Source organism: Brachyistius frenatus, unplaced genomic scaffold (genome assembly GCF_029030835.1).
Source record: "Brachyistius frenatus isolate BFR_SWC_R1_liver_20210118 unplaced genomic scaffold, ASM2903083v1 Contig_5, whole genome shotgun sequence".
In the NCBI taxonomy this organism is placed as follows: domain Eukaryota; kingdom Metazoa; phylum Chordata; class Actinopteri; family Embiotocidae; genus Brachyistius; species Brachyistius frenatus.
The window spans coordinates 5,304,818-5,320,549 of NW_027210604.1; the positions used below are offsets into that span (position 1 = coordinate 5,304,818).

Consider the following 15,732-nt stretch of genomic DNA (forward strand, 5'->3'; position numbering starts at 1 on the left):
AGAGATACATCAGTGTGCAAATTAGCTGGAAATGGCAAGATAGGTAAAATAAATAACAGCGAGACCATTCAAAATGTCCGTTTGAAGTGGAAAACCTTCTAAACATCAAACGTTTAAATCCTATCAGGACATTGTTGTTCTGAAGCACAAAACAGTTTTCATGTCAAGAACTTCATATAAATCCACGTTGGACCAAGAGTACAGCTTTGATAAGAGTTGATGCTACAGATATTCGAACCAAAAAGAGGATATGAAGTCGGATCATGTCTTTAAATCCGCCGTCTCTCTGCTGTTGATTGGGTAATAACTATTGGGAGGGGAGTGACAGTAATCTTTATTATTCATCTTTTGTTATCTTCAATAGAATTTTTAAAGAAAGAAATAAATGGTCTGATTACATTATAATATACCCATGTAATCTTTATTATTCATCTTTTGTTATCTTCAATAGAATTTTTAAAGAAAGAAAGAAATGGTCTGATTACATTATAATATACCCATGTAATTGGGTTTTGGACACATGTACCTATCTTCTCTGCCATCTGGACAGCTTGTGAAGTGAACAGCTGGTTATGCACATTCAAACATCTGTCTCAAACTGAAAATCCATCAGTTTTGTTTCTATTTCTCTTTGTCTGTACTTTATCCTGTTCTCTGCTGAAAGGAAGGGCACAGAGCATTAAAACTTCATTAGAATGTACTACGTGGGACCCCAACAAGGACCCTTAGGAGACACTGGATAAACACACGCAGATACATGCATCCACCTCATAACCAAAATGCTCTAGGCAGTAGAAAATCATCTAAAAGTGGCATCACTATCTATTGTGCACCCTGAATGATAATCTAAGAGGAGCAACAAATCTTTTGAAATACTCGTCATAAAAATCTAACTTATCTTGTTATTTCCGAGCGATTTGGAGCCGGTAGTGCCGATATTTGGACGAGCTGTGGGGGAGCAAGCGGTGGATCTGACTTGATCTGATTGGAAATCCGTCAATGCTATGTCCTGCCGATAGTCATAACCTGACTGCACCACAGGCCTGTCGATCGAACAACAAAGGCCCATAAAAACACAGCATTTTTAATCCTATTTTCAAATCAATGATGGGATTATTTTCAGTTGGACTGCCAGAAAACTACTAAGAAGGAGCAACTTTAGCTAGCACCACTGAACTAACTATAACACAAATTTATTTTGTTTGAATTTTATGAGACTAGTTGAATGGGAGTTCTTTAGAAACCAACTTCTAGCGGAACTCAGTGGTTATTGCAGCTTAAGGCACTTCCGCATTTACCAATTTTTTTTGACCCGGAAGCTACGTTCACTTTTATATAGTCAATGACCAATTTGAAGGGAAACTAAAACCCCAAAATGTCTAAAAGACATCATTATGCACATGAAATAATGATCATGTCAACACTTCATGGAGTCCTTGTCAGTCTGGTGTCTGGCACTGAGCCCAGACAGAGCCACAGTCACTGGCTGAGATTATGCAAGGCCACAGAGGGACATGATCGGGGTGAAATACTTTAACATTTACATAATCCGATAAATAGGAGATACTGCAGTGTGAGCGTTATCTGGATTCTACTTTATCCATTTGCAGTTTTGACAGAGAAACAGCTTTTAAAAGAATAAAAATCTGCTCTCTATTCTGGACTGTTTAGTATAATCCAACTAAATGGGTTTTTATTTTACAGGACTTTAGGTTATATTAGAAAAAGTCACTATGACCTACTTTTGCTTTCATCAGTTATTTACATTTTGTGGTATAAACGTTAATGCCGCAGAAAGTGAAGACTCTTTTTTTTTTTACTTAATAGATAATAAATCAAGTGTTCCCATGGGTGACTTCAATATTCACTCATGTGCATCTAATGAAGTCTAATGACTTTCAATAATTTGTACATTTTAAAGTAAGTAGTACAAAATCAAATGCATTCAGAACAAATTTAAATTACTGTAATAAATTTACGCTGAATCCAATTTTTTACCCATTGAAACTGAAATGTTCAAAATTGGGAAAAAGGTTTTGTTGTAATAAGGTTTTTCATGAAGTACTCTTATTTGAGCAATTTTCCACTGTAATGATTGAATAAAAAGACAAACAGCAACCTGTATTTTACCCTGTAAGATAAGAACTATAATTATGCTAATCTGATTCTTAGTTGAACTCTCTGTATTGCTCCTGTTAATGGGGATAAAAAAAAGAACATGAGCACTCTCCAGAGATTAAGTGTTGGAGAGTTTTAGGGCTCTATCTTACATGTGGCACAAAGCGGCACCAGGCACAACACAAGTGTCTTTGCTCGTTTCAAATCGACAAGGTTATCATTTTTCGCTTCCAGCGCCCAGTTGTTCATAAGCAAATGTACTTGCGCCCTTTTGAATGCCCCTAGGAGTGTTGGCCCTAAAATGCGGTGTGGTCAGGGGCACCGTTGGCACGTTAATAACTTGAGACAGCGGAAAATGATTGCGCGATTGAGGCACAACTTGGAATTGCATGTTTTGTTTTACTACATTACTCAGAAAGATAAAACAGTCACAACAAAGTGATGCTGTTTAGTGAATTCAGTTATGTGGCCATGAGCACAAAAGATTAAAATGATCTCATTATTCATGTTGAGGACACAAGCTTTCGCTTTGTCGTTTAGTGGTAAACTACAAAATCTGTAGCTACTGTTTTTCACGTGCCTCTGCCTACTCAAGTTTTACCCAATTTACAGAAGCCCAGGTTGCCTTAATGAATTCAGAGAAGTAACTCAGCAACATATTCATTCATTCATCCATTTACAGCTTTCCTATCTGCCTGCGGGAGCTAAACTATGAGTAGCAATTTGCATTGATGATGCAGTTTGTCCCTATTCTATTGGATCCACTACCCTACTGTGACAAATTGCAGGGAAATTAAAAGCCTTGAGGAGTGCAACAATGTAAAAGTGATATTCAGGTTTTAATCCCACAAAAAGACATTACTGGGATTTTTCAAAGTGAGATGTGTTCTATTACCTGTACTGAGCAGTAAAAGCACCTTCATGCACAGGTACTCATCATAGGACACCTGCAGTCTCACAAACTCATTGCAGATCTTCAGCATCTGCTCGCACTGGTCGGTCATGAAGGGCAGCTTCATGCGCTCTCTGGGAGAGGACAGAAAGGAAGGAAGAGAAAGTAGACATGAGGGGAAAGAGAAGGGAGAAGAGTAGACCAGATGGAGACAGCAGTGGAGGAAACAAAGGTAAGACAGACATACAGATTAGAGTTAAGGCTCCTCCACTCATCCTGTTATTCAATTTTCAATAAATAGCCCAAGCAGGAAGTGCTACAACCCCGCAAGAAAAAACGGACTGTGAAATCAATGGTGATGGATTTTCACACCCCACTTCCGCCAACACACAGCCCACGTTACTTTTTACCTCTGAAATCAGTATATTCTCCAGATACGTAGCTCAGAGCTGTCTATTCATTCTGACCAACTGCAGTGCTACTGGTAACAACTCCTTCACCTTTCATATCTATTTTTTTAATCTCCTCTGAGTTTACACGACCATCAGAAGCAACTCTTCACAGCTCAGGCCTTTCTTGCCATGTATTTCTAATGAGAGAGGTATTTGTAGAACACTGCATTTAGATTCATAATGGGCACATCAGAATCCCTACGAAGTAGTTAGACACATCCGTAAGTGTTAAAAATCAGAGCTTTAAAAGTGAGAAACAAAGACTAATAGACTAATCTATAGTGACAGACACGTTTTGGGAGATTCACATCTATTGTGTTTCCTCTGGGGACTACAAAACACTGTGGTACACACAGATTCATCGAGGCATAATCAATTTCGGCAGCCAGTGCAAAGTGAGGCTTTGTAATTAACACGCAGCAATCATACCGGAGCACCTCTCTGTGGATTCAAAGTAACACACAGGGTTATTTACTGTATGCTTTAGTATGTAGTTCATACGCTCTCTTCTGTCTGAGGAAAGAGTCTTTCTGACTGTGCTTTTTTGTGTGTGTGTATTACAAAACCTCAGGTGCTCGAATACAGTAAATATTTATCTCAATAAATCAACACTAATACTCGTATCAGAATTAAATGTTTTATTTCACAACACAAGTGTCCTGAGATTCTCAGATTTTGGTTTGGTTTCTGTAATATTCTGATCAATAATTTGTAGGGTTGTTTTTCAGTAAACTGACAAATTCATCACATTATGTTTGTTATTTTTAAAGGGATGGCTCCACATTTCTGAATATAAATTTTGTAGCCTGGCTGATACTGGATGGTTGATGCCCATATAAAAAAAGAAAAAAAAAAAAAAAAAGAAGAAGAAATAAGATGAAAATAGGGACTGATAACATTTTTGTATTTTGATGTTGACCCGTAGATTTGTGGAAGAATTTACAATGTAAACATAAACTCTGTGATGGACAAACTCTAAAGGCCAATTATTCGGAATGACCTCAAACCTAGTTTGGCATTTCTGTACTACCTACTTATCGTCCGACATAATATCGTGCCAATAACAATATATTTGCAATAATAATATTGTTCTATATATTGCCTTGCTGCTTATTTTCTCCTTACTTTACACCTCAGTCTTATGACCTGACATCTACTGTAGCCAAGCTGATTCATGAACAGATAGATTGGTGTGCAAGCTGCGTGATGAAGTGAGGCCGTCACCCTGAAATGAGCGAATGTAAAACAAAATAGGCTGACAAGATGCAGTGCAAAAGAGAGGACTGCTCAAATATACAACAGCTGGCCCTGGTACGCACTTGTTGATGACAAGGTCGGGGGCGAAGCACAGCATGCTACCGTTACACTGCTCGTATGACCTCCAACCGAGACTGAAAGACATGAGGAAGAGCCAGGAGCACTGCAGCAATGTCATCTGGTCATCAAGGTGCAGGTTGCGGAAGCCTGAGGAGGTCAGACAAATAGTAAGGTTAGAAAGAAAACATAAAACCAGACAGACAACAAGAAATCCATAAGCAGTCATATTAACTCGGCACGAATAAAATATATCATTATATAAAAGTATAACTTTTTTTTAAGGATTGATTAACAAAAAAGTAGTAACTATCTTCCAAACTGAGCAAGATTAAAATGTTTTTTGCCGCTGTGAAATTTAGGATTTACTGTATCAGGGTAATGACATATGCTGCAGACACAGTGTTATTTATCTATTCTGTGCAGAAAACAGGTGAGTTGAAGTTTAAATGTCAATTTGAGTTCATCGGGCAGGGGTCTTTTGTCTCTTCCAGAGTCCAGGCTGATAACTAAAGGGGGCAGAGCTCATACCGTCAGGCCCCGAGGCTTTTAACATCCTGTCTGAGAAAAATTTGAATTGTCTGAGTCAATGTTGTCTTTTAAGTCTCTTCTAATTTTTTTTTTTAACTTTTATTGTAAAGCATATTCAGATTTTATTTGAGCTGCCCAATTTCTTATTTTAATTATCATTTTCATCCCTCATGAATCTTATCATTCATGTTGGTATTTTATGCGATGTTCTCTCTGTGAAGCACTTTGTAAGTGTGTTTTGAAAACGGCGTTATAATAAAGTTTATTAATATCATTATTATTATTAATAACAAGCACAGAACATTGTTTTCATAATATTGATTATGGGGAGATACGGAGACTCAAAGAGCTGCTCAATAAATCATTAAAACACTATTACAAAGCCAACTTGGAAAAAAACAAAACAGAATCTAGTTAAGTCGATGTTCAAATTGAATTTAAATTGCAGCTCAGTCATTTCCACCCTGTCAAAACTATAAAAGCAGAACCGCACATGAAAAGTCCTTTCACATTACATTTGTTTTTAACCATGGCTCGGTTATGTAAGACACCCCCCTTCCTCTAAGAGCTTTTCCTCATTATCACCTTGCCAGCTGAGGACAATATGCATACAACAAGATGTGAAGCCAGATTTGTCCCTCATCATACTGTCACATAAAGAAAAATTACAGTTAAAAAATAAATAATTTAAAAGCCTGTGTTATGGTTTCATTGGATGGTTTTCTCTGAGAAATATCTCAAATCTACAAGCAAATACTTGGAGTGATTATCAGGTCATGTGCCTTCTCTCTCATGACTCGAAACAATCACAGGGGGTACATTTCCAAAATCTGGTTTCCATTTTTATTTTTGTGGAATGGAAACTGGCTGCCACCAAAACCAGCAATTATGTTTTCTCTTGATGTTTAAAACAAGAAATTGTTATTCTGACAACAATAAAATGTAAGTATATCCCTTTATGTACTGAATCCTAAAGCAGCTTGTTTCGGAGTCCTGATCCACTTGCAACTCAAAACACGTTCCAATATTCAATGTGCATGTATTTCTACACCTACTTCTGTCGTACCGGTTTATTGAAATGACATGAATAATAACAGGCAATGTTTGTTTTCAGGAAAACATGCATGTCATTTTATTAAAGTGCACATTGTGTGAATTTTTACACACAGGTCATTGTAAATAAAGTAGCTTTTAAACAATGCCATGTTTTCATTTTGTAGCAGGGATGCCCACGTAGGATTTAATCTTCAATCTGTGCTATTACAAACTGCTTGTACAGTATTTGTCCAGCTTGTGACACAAAGAAAACAAATGCAATGATTTGAATTACTTTGAGATGGCAAAGTGAAATCTCCTCTCATCGTTGAAACATTTGCAGCGATAATCATTTTTAGCAGGTTTCAGGGACTTCATATGTCTGCATACTCAAAGAGGCATTAACCCTGGTCATGACAACCCAAAGTAGCTCAGAGAGGCTGGGTTTCTAAAGGGAATTGTTCTTTCATAATCCACAATTACTCTACTTTTCTATCTGTTATTAGAGATTCAGCCATGACAGGCCACACATTTTATTACATCGTTGTTGAAAATCTGTCACGACTGCCAAGAGGAACCGTTTGAAAAAAAACCTAATCTGAAGTTGGATACATGGAGCAGCTCCACAAACTGCACCAATTAAGATAACTGGCTACCCACTTAACTATAATTCAATCAGCAAAATTAAAAAAAAACTCAATCACACAATGGCTCCTCCTTTGCTTATTATTGACTATATAATTCCACTCAATCAGCTGGAAGTAATAGTTGTAGTTTAACAGTATCTTGGCCCTTGTTCTTACCACAAGGAGAAACAGCAGGACAATCAGAATAATGATTTCTTTGCTGGAAACATCACAAACTTGGAAATGTACTTTTTATTTTATCTAAAACTGATGCAACTGCCTTGACTTGCTGAACATATTAAAAACATCAAACGGCTGAAAGTTTTGTGTCTTTGTTTTCCACCAGTGACTTCTCCCACTTCACTAACCATTTTCAATGCGGAAGTACTGCCAGTGACACATTCTGCTTGAGCAGCAGTATGCATCTAAACCAAACCAAAGGGAACATGTAAAGAGCGTTTAGTTACCTGGCAGTGACTTGGCCCACTTCACTGCAGAGATGACCTGCTGTCCTCCCAGCCTGTTGAGAGTGGTCATGAGGCGTGAGGAAGTGTCCGGCAGCGTGCTGTCGTAGCCCGAGTAGATGATCTCCGGTTCGATGGCCTTGAGCACAGACAGCATGGTGGGCACGAGTTGGGGCACACACCTGGGTATGACTGGAACGGGCAGGTTGCTAATGGGCTCTGAAGACCCGGGAGGCCGGTGCACTTTCATCTTGATCAACTTCTTGTTTTTCCTCGCTGGGAGGTGGGATAGAGGAATGAACAGGAGAGGCACAGGAAACAAACACAACATGTTTTTCTACATAGATATTTACTCCACAGTACAATTGTACAGATGTGCTACAGAACAATGAGAAACAGACAGACAAATAAGAGAGGCGGCAAACTACCTAGAGGTTTTTAAGAGCACCAAGACCCAACTGAAACCTAAAAACGCTAAAGCTGCGTCAGATGATTATTTTCAGTATCAATAATTTGACCTTTCTTTTCTTAATTTGCAAATAATTCATTCAGTTAGTCAAAAAGTAGTAAAAAATATCAATAATATCTAACCAACAGTCTAAAACCCAAACACACAAATTACTCAATGTTATAAAATAGCAGCAAATTACGACATCGGAGAAACCTCAACTACCAGAATCGAAGCATTTCTTGTTTGACCAATCAGTGCTGCTCTTAACATCAATAATGCACCACACGAAACAGAAGCTTCTGTGTGAACACAAAGGCCTTAAAATCAAGAATCAACACCAAACTACACCTTGCCTTTGCACAGAACTTGAACACAATTTTAGATTTTACTTCACTTAAGTAAAATCACATAAAATGTAAATATCCATTTTTCCATTTGAGTGGCACTGCGGCTCTTTAGATTTTCAAGCCAGAAATGCATTAGAATTTTCAAAATCAAAACCAAGATTTGATTTTGTCCGGTTTCAAGTCCTTAATAAATCCCAATAAGGACCTACTGACAGCTATGGTTGTGCTTTCATGTTACGACAGCGAGAGAGAGAAAAAAAAAATAATGATCTGATTGGTTGAAGTTAGCCTGTGATAGATGATGACAGACAGATGGCTCCTCCAATCCCCTGCCAAGTATTTATTGAAAGTATCTGCTCTTTTTCAAACCATTCCCGGGGCTGATGACTCTGTCTAACAAACCATCTGGCATGTCAGGGTTTTCATTTTATAATTCACCCATAAATAAATCACACATGACATAATGACTATAGGAAATTATGAAATTATTCCCTGATCAAAACATGACCACCTCACTTCAGCGTAACCGCAGTACTTTTCACATTGTGTTTAAACCGCTGCCTCCCTGGTCTGACCCCACCTTATATTTTAACATGGACGTAAAAATCAAAAGCGCAACAGTGCACTTTGACCCACACGAGTCGTAACAGTCCAGTGAAAGGTCACAATAAAAATCAACATGCTGGTCTGTGCTGACTAAAGAGCCATGAAGTCATAAAAAGACCTCCATTTCAGGGGAACTGTTTTTTAACAGTGAATTTTTTAACATTTTGTTTTAATTATCTGGGCATCGTTTTGACATTTTCTACTAAACTAAATGTTAAAAGCATGCTGGATGTTGCGAGGTTGCTATGAAAAAACATGTTTTTCCTACTCTGCCTTTTTTAATTTCCTCTCCTGGCGTTTCTATGGCAACTAAGGGCCTTTCTGGTGGGAGACTGTCTGCTGATGCACGGACGTCCATCAAATCCCTCACTCAGTCTTTCTGTCTCTCGCTCCTTTTGTGAAACTGCCTTTACTTCTGTCTGACAAACACTCCGCACTTTTCACATGTAATCTCGCTCAACACTGATTTGTACAAACTACTCAGCAATTTCATGCCCCGAGGAAGCATCAACTGAACCAACACAAAGACCGACTTCAAAACACTCAAGCAGTTGCTGTGCTTTACCGTGTGCCTCTCGTCTGCCTTCCTTAACCTTAGTGCAGCATAATTGTTGCACTGTGACCTACACCTTTACGCTTTGAAGCAGAACCAGGTTAAAGATCAGGAAGTAATCCAAAATTCCAGACAAGGACATAGCAGCAAATTATGTGTTCATCCGTGTGTGAAGAGGAGACACGCTCTCGTTCCGCCTGTCCTGCATACGTATACAGCACATTCATAGACAATGGCACTACCATACAATTGTTTACAGATGCATAACCAAAACCAGCCGAGACACACAGAAGCCTTTTGGATTTAACTCTTAGAATGACAAATTTTGGGCTGTAGCACTTTGCTCGGCACCGTGCTTGACGAGACGCCCCATAGTCTACATGTGATCACATGTCAAGATGGCAAATATTGCAGACTATCTGTCTGACATAATGCTCAATGTCAATGTTAAAATAAATTTGAATCTACTGTCTTCTCCAGTTGTATCCCGTCAACGAGAAACGTTTGGTGCACAAGGGCACAACTTTGACAAGACTAAAATGTTTCAACCCCTCCAAGGCATCTTGAACAACAAGGGACATGCAATTATATGCATGAAGTGAATAAATGTGCTATGATATGTAAGTACAAGTTGCCCTTTATTGTAGGTGATTGTTGGGCAGAAACCAGACATTTACTGGATGTTGAAATTAAAAGAGTGTGGCAGCTTTACAGTGCCAATGACGTTCATCAAACAGCACAGGTATATTCACTACAATAAAAGGAATACTAAAATAAACAGCACATTTTTCCAAGTTCTGATTTTATGCAGCTGTCCAAACCGTTTAGTTTGCACATAATTTATGTGGTCAAATGGGATCATACAGTATAAATGTGCAAGTTATTTTTTTTTTTTTCATCCTCTGCTTGCTGATCTGATAATATTAGTGAGGATGGTGTTGGTGAAGGCCAACAGTCCTCTAGAGCCATGCCCACCTTTGAGTGACCCAATCAACTCAATCAAAGATCCCGGTTGTGTATACAGCAACATATTTAACACAGATATGCCGTGTCACTCTGACTTCAAAATCGGTAGGTGAACGCGACTCGGCCTGATTTAAAGATGTGTCAGACTGTTTACCTTCCAAGTTCATTCCGGCTTGAAGACATTTCCTGAAGCGGCAGGCTGGACAGTTTTTCCGGCGGATCTTATCAATGATGCAGTCGTTCCTCCCGGCACACAGGTAGTTGTGCTGGCCTATAAAGAGAAGAGGAAAAAGAAGAAAGGGGATAAGGGAGATATTAGCGAGCTAAGAAGGTTTGAGAAGGATTAGCCTGAGCAGTATGTATGACCAAACTAACCACCTGTTGATTCTACAGTAAGCCTAACAAGTCTTTGGCGGTGTTGATTGCTTCACTTCCTCAAGTTAGCACTTGGACGACATTGCACAATCCATGACTGTGCACAGAGAGCACAACAACTGCACACTAGTCCACATTCCTATTGTGGCCCATGCACAAGATCCAAAATGGTCAACACGTGATCGTGACATGAAAAAAACAAAACAAGATAAAATTGTGATTAGATGAATTTAAATTGAAAAAAAGGAACAGCAATAGATTTGTGACCAGAAGCCAGAAATTATATTTGCATAATTTGCATAAATGTTTGCAAGTAATACGATTCACAGAGAACCAGACTCTACTATAACTTTAATAGTTTGGGACGTTATTATAGAATAAGGTTGTCAATCAATTCTCTATTTATTTTTTCGTGGGATTTGTGGGATATCACACCACCAGACTTATTTCTTTGGTGTATCCTTACCTATACATTTTGCATTCAGTAAACCACATGTAACCTAACACTGTTTGAAAATCTTATTTTTTTTCAAATCTCACTCCTCACCTTGCAGAACTAATGTGCACTCCAGGGTGTGTCTTTACTAGATGTGATTGCAGGTGCACCTTTGTGTATATTTTTAAACGCAACACGGTTCTATGCCCCACTTTCTCTTCCTTGTTAATGCATTCAGCACCGGAGGCAGTCACAGAGGCTCAAGTTAATGTGACATTACCTGTGTGGTAGATCAAAACAATGATATCTTCTATCTCTTCTATATTTAAATAAATCTGCAGCTGTGATGAAAAAAAACAACAACTGAGGGCTCTATCTTACACCCGGCGCAAATCAGCGGCAAGCACAACCTAAGTGTTTTTGGAAATTTCAAACTGACGCGGTTGTTATTTTCTCGTTCAGCACCCACGTTGTTAAAATAATAATTGTACCTATATGTGCACCCATGGGTGTGTTGGTCTTAAAGTAATTTTAAGAAATTGTTGGCGCATTGCTATCTTGAGACAGCTAAAAGTGATTGACCAACAAAAACCTGGTTTTAAGTGAGTGGGGCAGTATTTAACTGTTATTTTAGGGCAGATGATTAAGACGGTATTGTGCGATTACGCAGACGGGTGCAGAACATGCAGACACTCTGCTTGTTACACACAGGGACAGGCAGCGGCGCACAAACATGCAAAAGATTAAAAATAAAAAGATTGCAGTGTGAAATAGTTATTGTGTATATCAATCTGCACTCAGTAGATATGTTTCTTCTACAGAGAAGCAAGCGCATCTGGCTTTTAAAGTGAACAGAAGATCACACTCTGATTTGTTTATTTCACACTATGCCTAGAACAAATCTATAATGAATTAGGACACTTAAGTACAACTCCTTTGAACCATATGCCTTACTTTCTGTTCAGATGATCTGCTGTTAAACTAGCAAAAGTGGATTTGGAACTGCCCTAAATGCACTTGTGCCATGAGGCTTTGACCGTGAGCTTTGATTGTTAAAATAGAGCCCTGAAAAGTTAGATGGTTAATGCATGCAGAAAGCCTGGCTGTAAACTCTGTGGTTCATTGTGCCACACTCTTGCACTTTCTTAGTTACTATACCAGGCTGTCTCAAAATAATTTAAATTTGCCTCTTGATGAGACAGTTGAACCAAAAGACATTCATAACATGCATGTAATAAAGGTAAGGATGCCTGAGAAGGGATTCTACAATACATCTCATTTTCCATGTCGTTTGTACAGGTTTGGCTTTGTGTCTCTTTAAAAACTCCCACTCCTACCTCATAGGGGCTGCAGCTGTATATCCTAGGGTTCAGTAGAAGTAGCCTATGCCACAGGACTTGCTCTTCACACATAAGCCATTTAACAGTGTCTGAGGAGTATCACATCTTATCAGCTACAACAGAATCTCAAGTTCAGACAGAAATGATCAATCTCAGAGATAAAATGAATCGGATCATCTATTTAAGTTTCACTATGACAGTCATTCCGTGAAATCCAACTGTCACAATTAACTGGATGTACCATGAGTCACGGAACCCACAAAGAACATCGTCTACTGAGGTCATGTAGTGGAAAACAGACCACCGGCCATGGTTTAGAATGGCATATATCAGCAGAAAGGATTCATGTTGGTTTCACCACTTCCTTCAGTTACTGGTCATAGTGAACAGGAAGTCAGCAGAATGATGTTATGAGAGATTTCCATGTTTGAAGTCCACAGGTCTTACATCTAGCCTTACAGTTTTGTCATGACCCGTATGAAATAATATTATAAACTTTTGGATTCCTAAATATCAAATTTAAATTTCAGAGAGAAACACAGGGCACACTGAAGGCACTATGAGAGTTGTAAAACAGGAAGTAAAATGAACAACAAAAAAAGCATTAGCAGGAGTGCAGGCTGGTAGTCACTCACTGATCACCCAGTTGATCTGTGCATCATTTCAACTACGGTAAAACTATTTAAAAGTTTTTCAGCTCCAGTTCTGCGACAGAAAAACATTGCCATATTGCACCCCACCTCTAAAGGAGTTACATTCTTCCACTGAAAAATGCAAAGTTAAAAAGCATGTCTTATTAAAGTTGATATGCTCCGTCTGGGTGGCTGAATCTCTAAATTACAACCTTCTCCAACATCACCAGTTACTAAACATATGGGGAGGTAAGATGAAGGGCATGCTCATTTCTCACTTCTGTTATATGAGCATTAATCATTAAGGAGCTGATCTGGACAGCTGCATCACTGTGTTTTCATGTTCTTGACACTCATTATACTGGAAAATACAATTACTACTTAACACTCATTCTGTATCTGCCACTCTCCAGTAACCCTTCATTTAATGTTCCACACATACTGAGAAGTTTCTGCATGGCTGCAGGAAACATCATGGGTTGAAACAAGACCTCATACAAAGTCAACTGTGCCATGACAAAATGGCCCTCGGGACCATAAACACTGATCTAGTGATCTTTACTGATCTCTGAAATGGCATGTGTTTGATGCAGCTTTTTGAACTGTAGGGCATTCAATCATACTGCTGGTGTCATATAATAGAATGTGAAGCTAATACTGCACAGTGTCTGATTAATTCTACTGAATAACTGCATCCCAGAGACACATGGAGATAAGAGCACCATATTGTATTATAGATTAAAATGATATTCAATATAAAATTAATACAAACTGCCTTTGTATGTAGAAAAACCTCCCACATTCATTTCCAAATCCCTTTTGAATACTTTGTCTGTCTGTATGAGGTGAAAGTTACATCAAACCTCAAACACCAAAGGTTGAAGATAAATTTTTAAAGGGCAAACTATGGTTTTAAAACTGAAAATATGATCTGAATGCCTGGAATAATGCTTACAGTAAACCATACTGCTTACTGTGATGTATTTTACTGCACCATCCAGGTAAAGTAGTTTATCTGAACCTCTAATGAAGCTCTGTGTGAATGAAACTTCTCAACAATGAAAGCCCCCCCCCCCCTGGGTTGACAGTGGGAACGCTTTAGTATAAAGCAGCAACATCTTTGGAAATGTTTGGTTTGATTAAGCAGTGAATTAACACAACTCTGATAAGGCTCAAAATAACCTGTAAACTGTAAAATATATGTATTTATCTGAATGTACAAGCAGAAAACTACAGAGAATCAGGCTACAAAGGAAATGCGAGATTAACACAAAAGACAAACAGGTTTTTCTGTTACCATCAAAGCTACATAACTATAGGTCTTTTTTTAGTTCAATATATTTTTACTAGTTGTACAGTATAGCTAAAAAATTTTTTTTTAAAAACACCATTTAATTCTGTATTTAAATTGAATCTTTGACTTGCAACCACCATTCATATTTGACAGCTGTCCACAAAATGTATAAAGCTGGCTGTGAGAGTGCTGGTTACCTCTGTAACAGTGGGTCAGTTCAGTTTGATTTCCATTATAATGCAGAGCTTTATATTATTTTGCCAGTGAATATTGAGCTCTAATACAGCAACCTAAAATTAATTTACTATAATAAGCACCAGCAAACACTGAATCTGGGAAATCAAGGAAATGACTGACTCAGATTAATGTTGCTTCATACTACTATGATGGTGCCTGAAGCTAAATACATTCTGTAATCTGTATAGGTACTGTACTTTAACATTATGGGGTAAAACTGAAGGAATTAACACTAAAGTCCATGGTTTGAACAAATGTAACCAACCAAGGAGTGTTGTTTGTTACTTCATTCCCGGTTTCTGGACAGCTGTCAACATCACAGAGAGAATCACTTTTGAACTTCAAGTATAATCATATTCCACATAAATTGGAAATTAATCTCAAGGGTTGGTGTTGTGATGACAACATATCAGCATTTGAGCTGCCATGCAGCCATCGCTGATATCACAGGAAGTCATTACAAACGACGGAGTAAACAACCATCTGTGGTGTCAAAAAGTGCCAGCTGAATCCCACTGGTGTGCCCACTCCCTTATCCTACCCAGATCTGCTTACAAGGGTCTGGCACCACCCATCAGTGTTGGTTGTTGAAGCCTCTCGCTGGGTTTGTAGCCAATACTAGCATGTGCGGCTAGTGGTTAGCATTGTCAAATCAAAACAAGGAGATAAGGAGTTTGAACCTTTCAAATCTCCAACAACTGCTATCTGACCAGCAGCCAATTAAAAAGGAAGCAGCTCTTTGAGTCCTGCAGGATGTTTTTAAATGCATACCTGACCTAAACACAGCCATCAACAGAAACAGTGAAACACATTGAGTAAATAAAACACGTGTACAGCAAAATGGGAGCATAACAACAGCAGTAATTTTTGACATCAGATCTCAGGAAGTGATGAGGAAAGGAAATAAACTTAATAAAAGACAGCATGTGATTGCAATTTTTGGATGTACCACCTGTGAAGATGATGAGGTGGAGGATTCCAGGCAGAAATTGAAGAGCACAAAAATCATTCACAGGCAATTAATGCTGATTTGAATCACCAAATCAGAACATTCACATGCATT

At 38.4% G+C, this 15,732-nt stretch overlaps 2 protein-coding genes across 4 annotated transcripts in view; one reads left to right on the top strand and one right to left on the bottom strand.

The window, feature by feature from the left end:
* kctd16b (potassium channel tetramerization domain containing 16b) overlaps positions 1 to 15,732 on the top strand; it is a 404,485-nt gene that overhangs the window by 214,444 nt on the left and 174,309 nt on the right. The gene's annotated exons all lie outside the window — the stretch shown is intronic.
* The window catches only part of LOC138632599 (glucocorticoid receptor-like), a 61,174-nt gene that overhangs the window by 2,082 nt on the left and 43,360 nt on the right, over positions 1 to 15,732 (bottom strand). For 2 of the 3 annotated variants that reach the window (XM_069718313.1, XM_069718303.1), the window contains 4 exons: positions 10,510 to 10,626; positions 7,436 to 7,708; positions 4,782 to 4,926; positions 3,014 to 3,144 (listed from right to left, as the gene is read on the bottom strand). In XM_069718313.1, the coding sequence (XP_069574414.1) occupies positions 3,014 to 3,144; positions 4,782 to 4,926; positions 7,436 to 7,708; positions 10,510 to 10,626 (666 nt within the window). Of the gene's footprint in view, positions 1 to 64; positions 1,044 to 3,013; positions 3,145 to 4,781; positions 4,927 to 7,435; positions 7,709 to 10,509; positions 10,627 to 15,732 lie in introns of those variants that run through there. The other variant, XM_069718322.1, reaches the window with a different exon arrangement.